The 15,397-nt window shown below is 36.4% G+C and overlaps 2 protein-coding genes across 23 annotated transcripts in view; both read left to right on the forward strand.

Moving 5' to 3' along the window:
* add1 (adducin 1 (alpha)) overlaps nucleotides 1-9,131 on the forward strand; it is a 37,784-nt gene extending 28,653 nt beyond the window's left edge. For 5 of the 17 annotated variants that reach the window (XM_051878471.1, XM_051878472.1, XM_051878474.1 and 2 more), the window contains 4 exons: nucleotides 1-117; nucleotides 331-597; nucleotides 2,041-2,121; nucleotides 6,525-9,131. The exon at nucleotides 1-117 is cut by the window's left edge and continues 40 nt beyond it. In XM_051878471.1, the coding sequence (XP_051734431.1) occupies nucleotides 1-117; nucleotides 331-597; nucleotides 2,041-2,121; nucleotides 6,525-6,823 (764 nt within the window). In that variant the 3' untranslated portion in view covers nucleotides 6,824-9,131. Of the gene's footprint in view, nucleotides 118-330; nucleotides 598-2,040; nucleotides 2,199-3,595; nucleotides 3,631-6,524 lie in introns of those variants that run through there. The other 12 variants (XM_051878478.1, XM_051878485.1, XM_051878486.1 and 9 more) reach the window with 7 other exon arrangements.
* A 2,703-nt stretch (nucleotides 9,132-11,834) lies between these two features.
* Nucleotides 11,835-15,397, forward strand: part of LOC127504080 (tripartite motif-containing protein 12A-like) — a 51,072-nt gene continuing 47,509 nt past the window's right edge. For 2 of the 6 annotated variants that reach the window (XM_051878450.1, XM_051878449.1), the window contains exon 1: nucleotides 11,837-13,276. Coding sequence is in view for 4 of the 6 variants with exons in the window: in XM_051878438.1 (XP_051734398.1) it covers nucleotides 12,884-13,276 (393 nt within the window). In the remaining 2 variants the exon portion in view is untranslated. Of the gene's footprint in view, nucleotides 13,277-15,397 lie in introns of all 6 variants that reach the window. The other 4 variants (XM_051878438.1, XM_051878436.1, XM_051878437.1 and 1 more) reach the window with 4 other exon arrangements.

Genomic DNA, 15,397 nt, shown 5'->3' on the forward strand with positions numbered 1-15,397 from the left:
AGTACCAGCCGCGGGTCATCGTCAGTAAAACTGGACCAAACCCCTTCAATAAGTTCACAGACCAGGATCTGGAGGAGTATCGCAAAGAAGTGGAGCTCAAGCAGAAAGGCCCAGAAGGTAAGAACACAACAAATTTTATTTATTTTTTTTTTTTTTGAACAAATGTATGAGCACAAGTAATGTCGTCTCTTCTGTTGACCATCTCAGGAGCACAAAGTTTTGTGCAAAGTGTTTTAATTTATTGTAAATGGCATTTTACCCTGCACATGAATCCTGCAGCCCAACAGCGCCCACTGCAGGTCAGGAGAGAAACTGTTGTATTGCATTTAGCACAGGTTGACAAGTCGGCCTCGACTCCTGAAGGAGTGCAGACTCCCGTTGGTGGCGCTCCAGACGTCACTTCCGCACAGGAGGATCCGCGGCCCACCGCGACCCCGCCACCCTCCATAATCCCCAGCCGCGGCACTGAATCTGGCCGCGCGTCGGGTCACGACAGCCCGGCGGATCCTCAAGAATCCCCTCATAAAGAGTTTCACTCCGCGGTTCTGAAAGCTCTGGGCTGTGACGCCGAGCCTGAGCGAGACGGGCCGCCTGCAGGTACCGCCTGCCATCTGCCTGCGGAAGGCCTCTCTTTTTGGGCTGTGTTCTGACTTTGCTGGGCTCTTTCTTTCTTCCTGTCTCTTGCTGTTTCAAATCCTGGTGATCCAACATGCTTTCTGTTCTCGCGTCCACCAGTGTCCCGTCCAGTAAACACCCTGCTCTGGATCTGATAATAAAGACCCTCGTCCACTCTTCCAATCTTACTCCTGGACTGAAATCACCTGCGCTGTCCTCTGAAGTGGGATTCGCTGCTCTGCTTGTTGGGGTTTATTTCGATGTTCTTGTACTAATGTGGTGTCTCTGATGGACGTCTCTGATGAGATTTGACTAAATGTTGATGTCCTCCTTTGTTTCTTGGTTCTTCAGCATTTTTTCAGTGGTTTTCCTTTTTACTTTATCATGCAAATAAATGTTACTGTTATTATAGCATTTATGAAATTGGAAAGAATCAAATTGATATATATATTTTGATATGTTTAGTATCATTAATATACAGATTATTGATATTTTGAATTCGTTTTTTTTTTTTATTCTTTTTAATTTTAGCGTTTATTTTAATAATATCCTTTTTCATTTTAGTTTTAGTACTTTTTAATATATTTTGAATTAGTGTTTATTTTTATATTATCCGTTTTAGTTTTAATTTTAGCGTTTATTTTTATAATATGCATTATCATTTTAATTTTTTAGTGTTTATTTTTATATTATCCATTTTCATTTGAGTTAGTTTTAGTACTTTTGTTTGTTTTTTTAGTATCATTAATGTACTATTATAGTTTTTATTCATATTTTGAATTAGTTTTTATTTTTATAATCCATTTTCATTTTAGTTAGTTTTAGTACTTTTGTTGTTTTTAGTATGATTTAATAATAATAATTATAGTTTTAATAATAATTTGAATTAGTGTTTATTTTATATTATCCATTTTCATGTTCATTTTAGTTAAAGTTTTGGCAATTTTGTTGTTTTTTTTGTAATTATTTGTTTTGTTTTTTTCTCTTTTTCTATTTTAGTTTTAGTTATTTTAGTATATTAATATCATATAGTATATAAACGAGTTGAAAATACTAACTGAAAAAAAAGTTTAAGGTTTTTTTTATATTAAATTATATTTCAGTTAATGTTTATTTTATTTCAAGCAATGAGTTGAGTCAGACATTACCAGGAAGCATCTGCTGATATATTTTGGCAGTTTTTATATTATTTGGTCTACCAAAAGTGTACATTTTAACGCATTTGACCAATTTACATGCATTTCACAGATTTTATCCATCAGTCATCAGTCAATATGTAAAAAAATCCCACATGGAATCTGTGATTTTTTTTTTTTTTTTTGTAGCATGTCACTTACTTGCAGTGTTTTGATGTCAGATCTGTGCATTTGAGAAGGTTTTTATGTAGCGACGGCTGGACTGTAATGATTCTTGTGCTGTTTCCAGGTCAGACAGCGGAGGTTGAAGAGGGGCAGGTTCCCAGCAGCACCTGCACTCCCCCGAGCTCACCTGTGCGTGTGGAGGAAGGTACGTCTATCCGCTCAGACGACGTCTCTCTGAGCATGAGCCGGTTCTAGGAGGTTGAGACCTGCTAATGTCTGTCTGTACGTTTGTTAATTAACATTTTTAGACATTTATTGCTGTTTGTAATAACAGACCAAAGGGCAACATTGATGTTTTGTTCATTTACTCCCACAATTTAAACGAAAATCTTCAGACAGCTGATTTAAATTCATCTAAAAGGAGGATTAATGACGAATCATAAACAGAATATTTATTTTAAATTCAAGCTTAGCCTTTTTTTTTTTTTTTTTAAATCTTATTTATTTTTATTTTAGTTTTTTTTATTTCACCCTAGTGAAGCCTTATTTTATCTTGTTTTTTTTTGTTGTTGTTTTTTTTTTACTTATTTAATTTTTTACTTTACCCTCTTGGTCTTTATTACTATGGATTACACCCATCTTATCAAAATAGGAGCTTTTATATTGAGATTACAAAATAAACAATGCTTTATAGTATCTATTTATAGGATACACCAATATTTTCACCTTTTTTACATTGATACCAATAGCCAATAATTAATTTATGAACAATAGGACAGTATTATAAATCTATACTGTAAGCCTTTGTAAATAGAACAAAAAGTAAAATAAAAATTATTTAAATAAACATTTAAAACTTTTCACATTTTACGCAAGCATGGTTTTACTGACCAACTGCACCAGTGTTATTTTAATTTTTTTTGTTTTATTAGTTTTAATAATATTTTGAATTGGCTTTTTAAATATTTTTAGTAATTTTTTTTTGTCATTTCGTTATGTGCTTTAGTCACTTTTATTAGGGTATTTTTTTTTTAAAATATTGCTATGTAAGTTTTTAATTTATTTGTATTTCAGTTTTAGTTATAGTTAATTTTATTTGTTTATTTCCAGGTTATAATTTAAGGGCTTCAACTAAGGCAACATTTCTAATTTTCATTTAAAAAATAATATTTATATTTTATCTTATTTCAGCTTTATTTCAATTAACGTAAGTAATTTTAATGGTTTTAGTTTTAACGATAACCATGAATTGCTCTCGTTCTGCTTATATGATATGTTCGCTAGCAAATCATTCAGTTCTAGTAAATTCATAGTATTTTAGGCCCTGAATGTCATCATAAACATCAGATTCTTATACTCTTACTAGCTTTAATATACCAGAACGTCACACCCACACATGTACTCAGATCAGCTGCTGTATCCCGAAACTCAGGTGTAATCCGATATGAGAAATGTCTTGTAAATCACCTGTCTTAAATGTTCTCACTCACCCTTCATGCTCATTTCTCTGGGGTCTTTAAGAATGGCTCGGCAACCATTCTTTACTTCCGGTGGCCTGTGTGTCTCTCTACGATTTCTGTTAATTTCTTTTTAATTTAACCCGGTGGCTGTGATTTGATCTGCATAGACATTCTCTCTCTACTTGTGCTTTTTCTTCTTCGTGGCTGCGTCACAATCAGGAGATGGAAATGCAAAAGAGTACCTGTTACCATAGTAAGTACCTCACCTCCCCACACCTGAGTTTGCTTCCCACTGCACGGCTTCACTCGACCTCACTCCTCTGCTGTCTAACTCATCTTCCTGTCCTCGCTTTCCTCTGGGTCGCGTTTGTTGTGAGGGATGATTTACGCCGCTCAGCTCCAGTCAGTTGTAAGTCAGAAGTAAAATGGGTTGTGAATGCCGTTTGAAATCTGCATTTGTAACACATTTATCTTCTATAATGTGACCGATTTTATCCATCAGGATTTGATTGGATGTAAACCTATTAGGTTATGACATTAAACTTTTCCTTGCTGTCACAACTCTGCCAATCTTTTCTACAACAACAACAACAATTTATCTTATTATTATAGATGTCATTTTAAAGGTAAAAGCACCTGATGGATGTTGTTCGATCTGTCTGGAGTGCGGTGAGATCATGCTATAGCAACAAATCTCTCCCTAGAAACTTACACATCTTTCCTCTTTTAACTTCTATAACAATAACAAAGAAATATGCCATTTTAATGCAATCTAGTATTGCTCCAGCAGAACAGGTAATGTATGAATATTACGCTTCTGGTGTGAATAATGTTTTAAATATCTCTATTATTTCTGTGTTTATGACTGTCAGTGAAACGCTGCTGTGTGGTTTTGAAGCTGGTTCGTCTCTGTAGAGATCAGATAGTAGTGAGCGTTACATATGTATGTGTCTTTTATTACTGGTGTTTGTTCGAGAGGAAACATGAATGTCACATTTATAGATGTATGTGTTATGTTGAAGAGCTCAGACTGGTTCTGTTTCGCTGCTTACCTGCATGAACTGGGTCACTGCTGGTCTGTATATTTGTTTCTTATGGAGAATAAAATAACTGAATAATGAGGGGTTCAAGCGTGTAGCGCTGAAACTCTATTGTAAATGTTAAAATTTCCAAGGATCAGCATTCTCCCTTAAAAGTGATCGGGCAGACAAAACCGCAAGTCGTAGAGACTTGAAACTTTGAGAGCTGGTAGTACTCACACCGTCTACAACGTCACCAAGGCTCGCCCCGATCGGCCTGACGGGGGCGCTACAGCGTTCAAAAGGATGAAATCGGATTCGCTCGATTTTCGGGTATTTTGGATTTTTTTTAAAAACCTACTTTTGCAAACTAGTCTTAGGTTTTTGACCCGATCAGAACCAAACCAGTGCAATGAGATTCTCTGAAGTCTAATTGTCAATAATTATCAAAAAAAGTTGAAATTTCGTTTCAGAGCCGCCAAAATGTTTGAAGTGGGCGGAGCCACTTTTACTAAAATGGCTATAACTCGTGAACGGAATGAGATATTTTCACCAAAATTGGCACACATATGTAAGAGCTCATTCTGTGGTCACATGAAAAAGGACATGGCGACTGGCCATTTGGTGGCGCTATAACAGGAAAAATAAGCTTGAAAATGGCTATAACTACTTCACCGTTAGTCTGATCGACTTGAAAATTGGCATGCAGTGTCTTCGTCCGAGGTACCATGAGTGTCTATGAGGACATTGACATATCTCAAAAAACATGTCCACCATCGGCCAATGAATTTTGAGCAGCTATCAGACAAGGTTGATACATCGGAACAAAACTCACTGGGCCTGTTTGACTCACGGCCCTAGAGGCCTGTGAGAAATTCGAAAGAAATCGGCCACTGAGGGGTGCCTTCGCGTTTTCATGTGCGTAAAAGATCATGTATTGTGCAATTTTTCGCACACGCCCACGACATTCATACCACATGTTAGAACTCCTCGTTCTGAGCAACTTTGCCTCTAGGACCGACGCTGTCCATCGAATCGTTCGTTAAATGTTAGAGATTATTTCAAAAACCAACTTTGGCAAACTAGTCCCAGATTTTTGGCTCAATCTTGATAACTGTTAAAAAGCTTTATAAACCATATATTTCCTCTGGTAAATTGCCTGTATTGGCTGTAAATGGTCTTTTCCATCTATGATTGAGATGGTTACAGGCTTGCTAAATAAAACAAAAAATCTTTTTAAGCATGTGCTTAAAGGCCTTAAAACGCTTGAACCCCGTTAATTGCTATTAAATATTAGGATTTGAGTGACAGATATGCGAACTATAGGATGAGATATGCAGGTTTTACTGTATTAAGAGATTAAATCTGCTTTTAATGGTCTTTAATAGTTTGCAGATAGGGATCTTAATGTTTAATCGATGAACCAATAATTGTTGTAAAATAATTTGATATATATTTGGGAGTCCTGTACACTTGTTTTAAAGCATTCATTTTTACTATTGCTTTTACTATTTACTATTTTATTATTAACTAAGATCCCTATTTTGCAAACTAGGCACAGTTTTTCATGGTTCACTCTGAAATTGGTTGTTCTGTGTGGTCAGTACATCTAGTTTTTGTTAATTAGGTAATTGCATTGGGATGCAGGTGTTTCATGGTGTAGCAGTTTGGTAATTAAAGGGTTAGTTCACCCAAAAGTGAAACTTCTGTCATTAATTACTCACCCTCATGTCGTTCCACACCTGTAAGACCTTCATTCATCTTTAGAAAGTGGTAGTTGCGTTGGATCTCTATAGAGGGGTCACAGAGCTCTCAGACTTCATCTAAAGGATCTTAACTTGTGTTCTGAAGATAAACAAAAGTCTTATGGATGTGGAACGACATGAGGGCGAGTAATTAATGACACAGTTTTCATTTTTGGGTGAACTAACCCTTTAAAGTTAAAGATGAGTGTGTGTCTGGAGATCAGTGAGGTATTTAAGGTTTACAGTCAGTTTCTCAGAAATGCTTTTTTTCATGCTTCATACATGAAGAGCCAGACTTTTGAGTGCTGAATTTCCCCTTGGACGGTTTCCATGCCGTGAGCTGATCGACAAACTCACTGTGATCTTTCCCCTCATCCTCCACAGAGGCACAACAGGAACAGACGTTCAAAGACGATAGTGACGCCGCCACTTTAAGACAGACCCTCCCTGATCTGACCCCTGACGAAGCCTCAGAAGTTGCCGCCCTCCCCGTAGAAGAGCCCGCCCCTGGGCTGACAGACTCCGCCCCTCCTCCAGAGGGGGAGGAGCCTGTCGCAGGGGACGATGCGGCTGGTGACCACGGCAGTGATGAATCACCAAACAAATCCCCTTCAAAGAAGAAGAAAAAGTTTCGCACCCCGTCTTTCCTGAAGAAAAACAAAAAGAAGTCTGAAACCCAGTGAGGAAGCTTGGCAATACCTTTCTTTAAATCGATTTGTTTTTGTACTGTGTTTGTTCACATTTAGTGTGTCGATCTTTTTATTACATTTTTATTCTTTTAACAATTCTTTATAAATGCTGGCTGAAGTGCACTTTACGGCAAAGTGCGGCTTGTTAAGCATGAACATCAGTCATCATCTGTTTTTATAAAGAAAAACCTGAATATGAATAACCACTATAATGTATCGGGAATGTAAATGAATTCAAGTTAAAGTTCCTCCTGGTGTTAAATTAAGATCTTTACTCCGCTGCATGTTTATGGCTTTTCAAATCATGTCTATAAACATCTAAAACAAAATATGACCTGGAGTGAAATGCCTCATATAATCATGAAATCGTTTCAAGCAATCTTATCTGACCAGGTTCACACGAGTGTAAAACATGCTTATGATAATATTCTGATCAGCTCAAGTTTGTTTTTGGATGGAAATCGACTCATTGAATGAATTTTTGAAATGGACGTTAGTGTGAAGCGTTGGTCGAATCTCACAAAACCTGTACAAACAAATCAAAATGTTCTGACCTTTTTTGCTTTGTGACATTTTCATAACAAATAATCACATTCCCCACCAATTATCTTTAATTCACAATTGAAATCAAGGAGAATTGGAGTCAAAATGTGTGATTGCTTTGAAAATTGTTATATTTCTTTTATGCAAAATATAACTTTTTTTTTTGTAATTTTGGTATGAAATGTGAATGTTTTGTGAGATTCGCCCTACAAAGATGCGTTTCTGTAGCTTTACATGACTGCGTTTGTAACTAAACACAAAACACTTTCGTCCTCGTGAAGGTTTGTTTTAAAACTAGCTGTGACTTTCATCCTGCAGTAATATGAATGACATACGTTTGCTTTTGCTTTTATATATATATTTTGTAGTTATTTTTAGCTATAGTTTCTACGGATCCACACATGACATGCGGGGGAAAAAATATGAGAAAAAAAATTAACAATTTGTTCCCACGACTTACTAATGCGTCAACACATTTTATTAATTCATTTTCTCGTTTTAAGTAAATCGTGCTCACAATATAATAACATATGGCCACGTTTTAATAATAATCGTTCCCTCGTTTTAGTTAAATCAAAATGTGAGAATGAATTCTTAATTGATTTTATGGTATATGTTTCTGTCCACATGTCATGTGCGGCTCCGTAAATTTCATTCAAAACACGTCAAGTAACTTGACATCACTGTTGTAACTTTGACACTATTATTTCTTATTAAAGTTTCAAACAGCCGCTGATGATGATGATGAAATATGCGTGTTCTGGATTGGTTTACTGATGTGTGGCGTGTTTTCACACACACACACACACACTCCTGCGGTGTGTGTCAACAGTAACACTGTGAGAGTTTTCACTCAACCATCCTGAATAACCACTGCTAACATGCTTCAAGATGGACGTCTAAATGGTGAATCTCACAAAGAAACATCCACTTCATATTTCAACACAAGTTTAAAAGAGAAAAGCAGTATTTTACGTACAGAAAATTATCTATTTTTAAGATATTTGCACATTTGATCCTGAAATCCTCATAACCATAATGCAAAAAATATCCTCATTGCTGTAATACAAAAAATGATTGGTTGTTTATTAAAATTAGTGCAAGATACTTCCATTATGTATACTTACAAATATACTTCATGTATTTCAGTAATGAGAATTTTTTTTCTTCATTATAATAATACCACAATTTTGAAGGAAAATGTGCATTTTTGTTCTGTTTTGAGTTGAATTATGACTTATGTGTTTCTTTGCAGTTTTCATGAGATTCATCTGTTCTTGAATATTAATCTGTGCAGTATGAACAATTCTCTAATAACAAATTACTCTTTAAAATATATACAAAGGCAGAAAGGAGTGAAATACTAACAATGTTTAATTATGATGGTGCAAAATAGCTTTTTGGATTCTGGACCAATGTGAAGCGGCAGTGCAGTTTGTTTTAGACACTATAAAGTCACAACATGAGAGTTTGCTGAAGGACCGCACGGCATTATGGGCTTTATGGGCTTTATCTTGTGTTGTTTGTCCTTTGCACTTTTCTGTTGATGTTCTTCTCAGCCGTTCTGTTGATAACATTACTAAGTTAGATGGTTTTATTCGAACCCCTTCATTTCCAGTTTCTGTTGAATGTTTAAATGCTGTCTTTTCAAGAGCAATTGTATGTAATACAATATAAAAACACAATACTTTTTTTTTTTTTTTTTTTTCATGGTACTGTTTATTTTGCAACCATGAATAAAACTCCATCTTTAAAAACAGCCATGATTTGAAGATTCATTTTTTATAAATTACAATACAATGCATATATGTGTGGGATGCCTTATACCAACAAATTCTTTGCATGTTTTGCATACTTGGCCAATAAATTTAATTCCGTTATATATTTGATCTTACACAACTTATAGTAGATAACTGTTATTAATAATGATGCTACTGAAATTGTAATGCACGTTTATGTGCAACAGGTAGCCTACTGTAATGCTTAATTTGGGAACGTTATTAATCTATAGTAAATGCACATTATTAAGGAAGCTTTTTTCCATAAAATAAAAAAATAAAGGTTTGGCTGTGAGATTCGCCGGTTTGTGGTGCGTAAGATGTGATGGATTCTGCTCATTTGGCATTTTCACCCCAAAATGCCGGCCGCGCTACCGAAGCGCCACCTAGTGGCTGTTACCAAAAAGCCATCAGAGTTTCGCCTCTTTGTTACTGATGAATTGAATCAGGTGTGTTAGATAACGGAGACATACAAAATGTGTAGTGCTGGTTTGGCCTACCCTAAATTTAACTGAAAGTGAAAATTTAAAGATGGACTTTGAGATTCATTTCTAAGTTAAAAAAGGCGTCTTTTTCTGAGGAGGATGTACTCTTGACCGGTATGCTGTGATATTTTTTAGAAATCCTGTTCTTCTGTCGTGTAGCCACCGTGTTTGTTCAAGCAACTTTGCGCGAGAGTAGCGAACTAAGCGGCTGCTTAGGGCCCCCATGGCCACCAGGGGCCCCCAAGAGCACATGAAATGACAGCTTTACGCACATTCTATCGGTTGCAGTTCTGTGCCTCCGTCACAACACAGTACAACTCAGCGTATATTCGCATTACATGTTAATGCAGCGGTAGAGTTACGCTCACAGGATAGGCCTACTGCACTTTTTCGCAATCACAAAAGTTGATTATTTGCATGTGCTTTAAAGCCATGCCGGTTAAACATTTCATTCGCGTGCAGTTCTGGCATGCGCTTTTTCTGAGCGCGTACATAAAAAGCCTGTCAAACAGCGTCTGATTACGGGACTTTTTCGGTTGAGAGAAAATCGTTTGCGTGTCTGTATGTTAGATGCATGAAGGAAGTAACAGATAGTAAACATGCTGCCGCTTGTCCTTAAAGTGATAGTTCACCCAAAAATGAAAATTCTGTAATTATTTACCAGCCTGGTCTCATTGTTAATACGTAGGTATTAATACGTAACTTTCAAAGACACAAAACGTACATTTTTGTACGTTTAGAAAGGTGCTAAAACGTACAATATTGACGTAATTATGGCACTAAAACGTAAAAATACTTACGTTTTTACAGCGAAAAAAACGTAAAATATTTATGAATCTTTCATGTCATAAAGATATATGTATAATTTCCATTTTATCGTTTTGTAGATAAATGTAAGATCCCTAAACCCCATCCCGAACCTAAACCTACCCATTTTATACAGAATGTTAAAAGAATAAAACATAAAGAACAGAAATGTGTAGGAAAATGACAATTTTAGTAAAAATATAACATTAAAACGATATTTTGAGCCACTAATCCTACACCTACCCCTAAACCTACCCATAACCATTTCTTTAAACTACCTACTGTTATAAATAAAAGAATGACAGACAAACAAGCGTAATCACAATAATTTATTTTTTGCGAAAATGTCAAAAGTGGTACCAAAAGTAGTTCAAATGATGATGAGTTCCAGTCACAGTCCTCTCTGGCGGTAATAGTTTTTTATAGGGTACAGAGCAGAATTTAACTTATTAATCCATGAAAATATGATGAATCCGGCTTCTCTCCGTGAAGGCGCGCACTCATTTCAAATGTCAATCCACTGAAACACGGCATGTCGTAATCTGTGAGGAAGGTGAGAACCAATGAGCGTTCGATATCAGTGCCGTAAACCATGTCGTAACGCTTCTCGAGGGTGGCGCTACTTTCAAATCTGAATCATAACGAGCGCGAGCTTTGACTGTGACGGTCTCTGTTGCTGAGAATCAAAATGAAGATCGATGATAAAGGGCTGAATTTGGATCTGTTCCTTACAAACATATGGATTCTAAAGATTTGGAGCACAGCGAACAAATAAAATGGATGTGATTTGTGAATTTATGTTGTGCTTTGGTGTATCTTATGGTTGTATTGTCAGTCGCTGCATAGGAGAAAACGCCTTCTGTGTCTCACAGCAAACAAACTAAATATTACAAAATGGTTAAATAATTACAGAAATTTTATTCATAAGGTTCGTCTTGAATAATTTTTTACTAATAAAAGGCCTTAAAAAGTGACAAAATCACAGTGGAATGTTCAAATCAAATCTGCTGATCCACAGAGAGCCGTTGTCATGTATAGGTATGAAACGGCTTCACAAACGTTCTTTTCAACCACACAATATCATTATTTCTGTTACAAATATTCATATTATCAAATAAAAACTGGGATAAAAGTGTATAGTTAGGACATAAACACTGACTCAAAATAGAGTGAATCACGTTTTGAAATTAACTTGATGCTTCAAATAAAGTTTGTATCAATTACATCGTTACACCAGTAGGTGGTGACAAGTGACTGTTAAAAAATGTATTTATTGAATCATTAATTCAAGAAATTTGTTGGAAAAAAAGCAGATTCATCCAGTAATAAAACAATGAAGTACTTTATAAGCGAGTCACTGAATCATTCACTCAAATAATTCTGATTTATTAAACATTTTAAATAGACTGCAGCAATTAACATTTGTCAGAACCTCTTGTTACTTTGCTTAGTCTGTTCAGAATCATCGGAGAATCGTGATCTCTGTTTGGAACCAAAAAAGGTCTTAATCTTAAATTAAACTTGTTTATATCTGTAGACACCCTGGTGAGTCATGGACCTCTGAAAAGTGGATTTGGGAAGAGGATGATTCCATGCCCTGCTAATACCGCCCGATACTGAATGCAGCAAATATCTTGTCTAGGTCCGGTCTTCTGTTGCAATACTGTAGTTTAGCACACACGGCGAAGAAGATGAGATGCTACAGTAATCCACACAAAGTAACACTGACAAAGGCAGGCGACGAGACCGGACCCATGAGAACAGAAGCACAGGAACTTAAATACAAGTGAGCAATGAGAAAGTTACTCGGACTGTAGAATAGCTGCCAGTGCTGAGAGAGGGTGGTCATTGAGTGGAGGTTTTGATAGGAGGATGGGGTAGTATAATTCAAATAGCAGTCCCGGTAATAATAATTGTGTGTTTGCTTATGTTTGATGTTTGTACAGGAGCAGATACAAAAGATCACTGAAATAAAGCTACTCATGGCTACACTCCTATGCAGCCTGAGCCAAACAAATACAAAATGGAAATCTACTTGTAGAAGACATTTTGACTAAACTCGTTAGTAAAATGGATGTTGGAATGTACTATTTGTCTCTCTATTAGTATCTTACTAAAGGACTAGGTTCCCTTTTCAGACAACGCAATACACAAGACCTGTTTCCTGTCAGAGGCGAAGACACTCCCCAGTCACCGGAAAGAAAAACTTTCTGCTTGCAGAGCACCAACCGACTTACTCTCGTCTCCTCTCTGCTGATTGACAGTAAGGAGCATTGATATTCTCCACCTCAGGCTTTTTTCTCTCCCTTCAAACTGGTCTAACACACATTTTTGGAGGACCGGCTGTGGATGTGAAGCTTTTTTGATTCAAAACAGACTATTGAGAGTTTTTGCCTGGATGAAAGTGAAACTTTAAATACATTTTTAAGTGACTTGGAAGAATGGCATCTAGATATTTTTCTGAGGATGATTTGTCTTGTCCAGTGTGCTTAGGTATTTTTAGAAATCCTGTCGTTTTGTCCTGTAGTCACAGTTTCTGTGAACAATGTATTCAGTGGTTTTGGAGAAAGAAATCATCTAAAACATGTCCAGTTTGCCGAAGAGTATCTTCACACAAACATCCTCCATTAAATTTGGCTTTGAGGAACCTGAGCGAAACCTACCAACAAGAGAGAATACAGAAATCTCCGTCAGGAGTCTGCAGCGATCACAAAGAGCCGCTCAAGCTCTTCTGTCTGGATGATCAACAGCCCGTGTGTTTGGTGTGTCGAGACTCCAGAAAACACTCCAACCACAGATTCTGTCCTGTAGATGAAGCTGCGATGGACAATAAGGTCAGATAAATGATGTTCAAAACATTTTATTTAACGGTTAAACATCAACTGACAAAATAATTACTGAGTTTATTCACAAATATTTTGTAAAGCTATATCAGTGAGCTTCCTCTTTCAAGTCTAGGCTTCCTCTTTCAAACCTGAATCAAAGCATTTTTTTCTGACTTGTAAAAATGACACTCAGTTTAACTGTATTAAGAGAATAAAGGTACACTACACTCTAAAAAAAGATGGTTCTTTAACAGTTCTACTTAGAACCATATCGTCTTGAAGAGCCCTTTATATGCTGAAATGGATCTTTGTAGAGTTTAGGGTTCTTTATTCCCGCCTTTTTGTTTTTCAAGTCTGTAACGGTCAGCCACATCATTACTGGTTTCCTGGAGCGCAGCCATCAAATTGCATACACACTAAAAAAAAGACTGTTCTTTACTTATAGAAACAGTTCTACTTAGAAACGTATTTTCTTGAAGAACCCTTTACAGGTGCTGGTCATATAATTAGAATATCATCAAAAAGTTCATTTTTTTATTATAAATTATTTTTAAAAATGAAACTTTCATATATTCTAGATTCCCTACATGTAAAGTAAAACATTTCAAAAGTTTTTTTTTTAAATTTTGATGATTAGAGCGTACAGCTCATGAAAGTCCAAAATCCAGTATTTCAAAATATTAGAATATTTCCTAAGATCAATCAAAAAATGGATTTGCAAAACAGTAAAGTTCAAGTATTTTAAAGTATGTTCTTTTGTGCACTCAATACTTGATCGGCAGGACATATTACAGCAAATGACTTGCTCCTAGCACAAATTACTGCATCAGTGAAGTGTGGCATGGAAGTGATCAGCCTGTGGCACTGCTGAGGCACTATTGAGCCTTCAGATCATCTGTATATTGTTGGATCGACTGTTTCTCATCTTTCTCTTGAAAATATCCCATAGATTCAGGTCAGGCATATTGGCTGGCCAATAAAGCACAGTAATATCATGGTCAGCAAACCACTTGGAAGTGGTTTTTGCACTGTGGGCAGGTGCTAAAGTCCTGCTGGAAAAGGAAATCAGCATCTCCATAAAGCTTGTCAGCAGATGGAAGCATAAAGTGCTCCAAAATCTCCTGGAAGATGGCTGCATTGACTTTGCACTTGATAAAACACAATGGACCAACACCAGCAGACGTCACAGCCCCCCCAAATCATTACTGACTTCAGAAACTTCACACTAGACTTCAAGCAGCTTGGATTCTGTGCCTCTCCAGTCTTCCTTCAGACTCTGGGACCATGATTTCAACATGAAATGCAAAATTTACTTTTATCTGAAAAGAGGACTTTCGACCACTGTTCACTGTCCAGTTCTTTTTCTCCTTAGCCCAGGTAAGATGCTTCTGATGTTGTCTCTGGTTCAGAAGTGGCTTGGTAGTCCTTTTCCTGAAGATGTCTGAGTGTGGTGACTCTTGATGCGCTGACTCCGGCTTCATTCTACTCATTGTGAAGCTCTCCCAAGTGTTTGAATCGGCTTTACTTGACAGTATTCTCAAGCTTGCGGTCATCCTTGTTGCTTGTGCACCTTTGCCTACCCAATTTCGTCCTTCCAGTCAACTTTGCATTTAATATGCTTTGATACATCACTCTGTAAACAGCCACCCCATTCAGTAATGACCTTCTGTGACTTATTCTCTTTGTGGAGGGTGTCAATGATTGTCTCCTGGACCATTGCCAAGTCAGCAGTCTTCCCCATTAGTGTGGTTTCAAAGAACAAAAGATACCCGGAATTTATACTGTTGGGATGGTCATTTAATGAAACTCAAATGTAAATATTCTAATATTTTGAGATACTGGATTTTGGACTTTCATTAGCTGTACGCTCTAATCAACAAATTAAAAAAAAAAACTTTTGAAATGTTTTACTTTACATGTAGGGAATCTAGAATATATGAAAGTTTCATTTTTTAAAATAATTTACAATAAAAAAATGAACTTTTTCACGATATTCTAATTATATGACCAGCACCTGTATATGCCGAAATAGTTCTTTATTCCCGCCTTTTTGTTTTTTAACCTGTTAACTGTCGCCCCCACTTTTTTTTTATAGACATGAAAATGCACTATCCAAACTTAAATGGTTGT

The sequence above is a fragment of the Ctenopharyngodon idella genome, chromosome 21, assembly GCF_019924925.1.
Source record: "Ctenopharyngodon idella isolate HZGC_01 chromosome 21, HZGC01, whole genome shotgun sequence".
NCBI lineage: Eukaryota > Metazoa > Chordata > Actinopteri > Cypriniformes > Xenocyprididae > Ctenopharyngodon > Ctenopharyngodon idella.